The sequence below is a fragment of the Puntigrus tetrazona genome, unplaced genomic scaffold (assembly GCF_018831695.1).
Source record: "Puntigrus tetrazona isolate hp1 unplaced genomic scaffold, ASM1883169v1 S000000528, whole genome shotgun sequence".
NCBI classification, from domain to species: Eukaryota; Metazoa; Chordata; class Actinopteri; order Cypriniformes; family Cyprinidae; genus Puntigrus; species Puntigrus tetrazona.
The window spans coordinates 235,001-237,500 of record NW_025048164.1 but is presented as its reverse complement, the minus strand read 5'-3'; the positions used below and the strand labels follow the sequence as shown (position 1 = coordinate 237,500).

Sequence of the window (2,500 nt, the reverse complement as noted above, 5' to 3'; positions counted from 1 at the left end):
ATTCAGTAAAATAATGCTCGTTTTGTCAGGTCTCGAATGCATATAGCTGACTCCCGTACGTTTACATTATGCGAAATATGAAGAAAAAAAACACACATTCTCTCCACATCTGTTAAAACGTGTAACAGATTTTTTTAATCAAATACGATTCGAGTTCATTTATGTTTGTTTTTCCTGACTTAGTTTTACGTGACGGGTGCCGCCGATAAACACGCGTTTAAGTCTTATATAAATACTCATATAATTAACATTTAATGCATGCGAGACGAGCTTCGTGAGTGAAGAGACAAACACCGGGCTTTGGACACGAGGCAGAAAAAAAAACCCTAACTCTATAAATAATGCAAGCGCAGCACGATTCATTCAGAAGCCGCCTGTTAAAGCTTTCACAGATTCACAGACCAGATCAGATCTGTCCCGCAAAAGCTCCTCGACAAGAACAACCTCATTTCTGTGGAACCTGCCGCACCAGTTTGAGAGACGCTCAAGAAAATGGCAGCTCGAGGGTTTCCCGTTTCTACTGAAATCTACGGGAACGATCGGGTCGCCGAGCCGCGACTGAATCACGTCCGCTCACAGTGAATCATTAAACCTGCCGCTTTGACAGTTTCGACCGAGCAAAGCTGAAACTCCTTTTAACGGGAAGCATGAGCGGGGGGGAAAAAACAAAACAGTTTTTAGGAAACAAAAGCACATTCTGGGTTAACCGAATGAAGCTGCATTCAAATCCCGGTAAACGATTAATCCGTGTATTTTTAAAGACGCTTCTAAACCTGTTGGACCAGAACTCATCTCAGGTCAACGGTGCGTGTGAATTTCTTCACGATTAATCAGATTAAACCACCGAGAACGCGGCCCATTACTTTAATGGAAGCCGCTGCTTTTAATAATCGCGACGACCTGATACGAGCCGTTTCTGTGACCAACTTATGTGAGATTTGGTGATAACGTCTCAAAGTAAGAGCTCGTTTTTTAAAAGGTGGACCGAGGAACGCCCCGAGACGCAGCAGAACGAGGAAAAGCAGTGAACGGGTGTTTGTGGGTGAACTCACGGAGCGACTGCTCTGGTGTCAGGACCAGAACGGACACCTCGGCCGCTCCCGTCTGCCCGGCGTTATCCGTCACCGTGAGCCTGAACTTATACATCCCGGGGGAAAGATTGGAGACGGTCACCGAATCGTTAAACGGCCCCTCCTGAGAGACAAGACAAGACATTAAAGGAGAATCGGTTACACTTTGAGCCTAGGCATGCGATGCGTGATGAATTAGTTTTAATGCTTTCTCTATGCACCGTAACGCACCTCATAATGCATCGTATGCTCTCACGAACACTTATATACACGGTTAAATAACAATAACACACTCGTTACTGAATCAGGGCTTAACACGTTAACAAAGTTAGTAAAAATAACACGATTGAAGTCAATGCACTGGCTCCGACCCCAGACATGAACACCATACAGCATTTTATAATCTCCATGAACGCCGTTACGCCCTCAAAAAAGATATTGGGGCAAAAACGCTCCTGTATGAGTTTTTGTCTTTTATTTACATCACGTGACGAGTGAACCAATCGTTTGGTGACGCTTTAGAAGTAAAATAGTGAAACAGAAAACGTCATGAACGACCGACTCTGTTTGGTGGTATTTTGAAGACTTGGCAACAAAGCTGTTTTGGTTACCAATGAAAAAAAAAATTATTTTAAAATTAAAAAATGTATTAATTTATTTTTCGCCCAGTTCATGTCGGCCATCTTTATCGCCTAAAGATTTGCGTGTAATACATTTTTATGCCGAACCAAATGAATTATTTCTAATTGTAATATATTTACATACTTATATTTATTGTAGGATAACTCACTAAGACACATGAAAAGAACAATATTGGTAAGACTTTCCTTGAAGCCTTTGGATTTAATGAATTATAAAATATTTAAATACATTAATTATGCCTTACAATATTTGTAATGATTAATTATAATACACAATTATTAATATTTTTATTGTTAAATTTTTAGAAAATATAATTCATTCAAATTCATGAACAATTTTAATCAATATCAGTAACACTTTTATTGCATTAATTGCAATTTATATATATATATATATATATATATATATATATATATATATATATATATATATATATATATATATATATATATATATATATAATTAAATTAATGCAATTAATATAAATATTTAATTGCATTAAAAAAATATTAATTATGCCTTAATAATCCACTGTATGAGTTCATGAATAATGTATTTAACACCACACTTGCATTATAATACATATCTAATCTTAATTACACATGAAGAAGCCTTAACATACAATGCATTAGAAAAGTATTAATGCATTAATTATATTAAAATACTTATCTATTTTTTGTTACACCTCTAGAATTTGTATTTCTAAAAATACTAAAAAAACTTAAAAGTATAAAAAAACCCTCTAAAAAAACCAATGCTTCACTTGAAGCCTATGTAATGCATTATTA

General features: G+C 36.1%; 1 protein-coding gene across 2 annotated transcripts in view; it reads right to left on the bottom strand.

Annotated features, from left to right (window-relative positions):
- Positions 1-2,500, bottom strand: part of spint1a (serine peptidase inhibitor, Kunitz type 1 a) — a 13,576-nt gene that overhangs the window by 6,897 nt on the left and 4,179 nt on the right. For both annotated transcript variants that reach the window (XM_043232354.1, XM_043232355.1), the window contains one exon: positions 1,053-1,194. In XM_043232354.1, the coding sequence (XP_043088289.1) occupies positions 1,053-1,194 (142 nt within the window). The remainder of the gene's footprint in view (positions 1-1,052; positions 1,195-2,500) is intronic.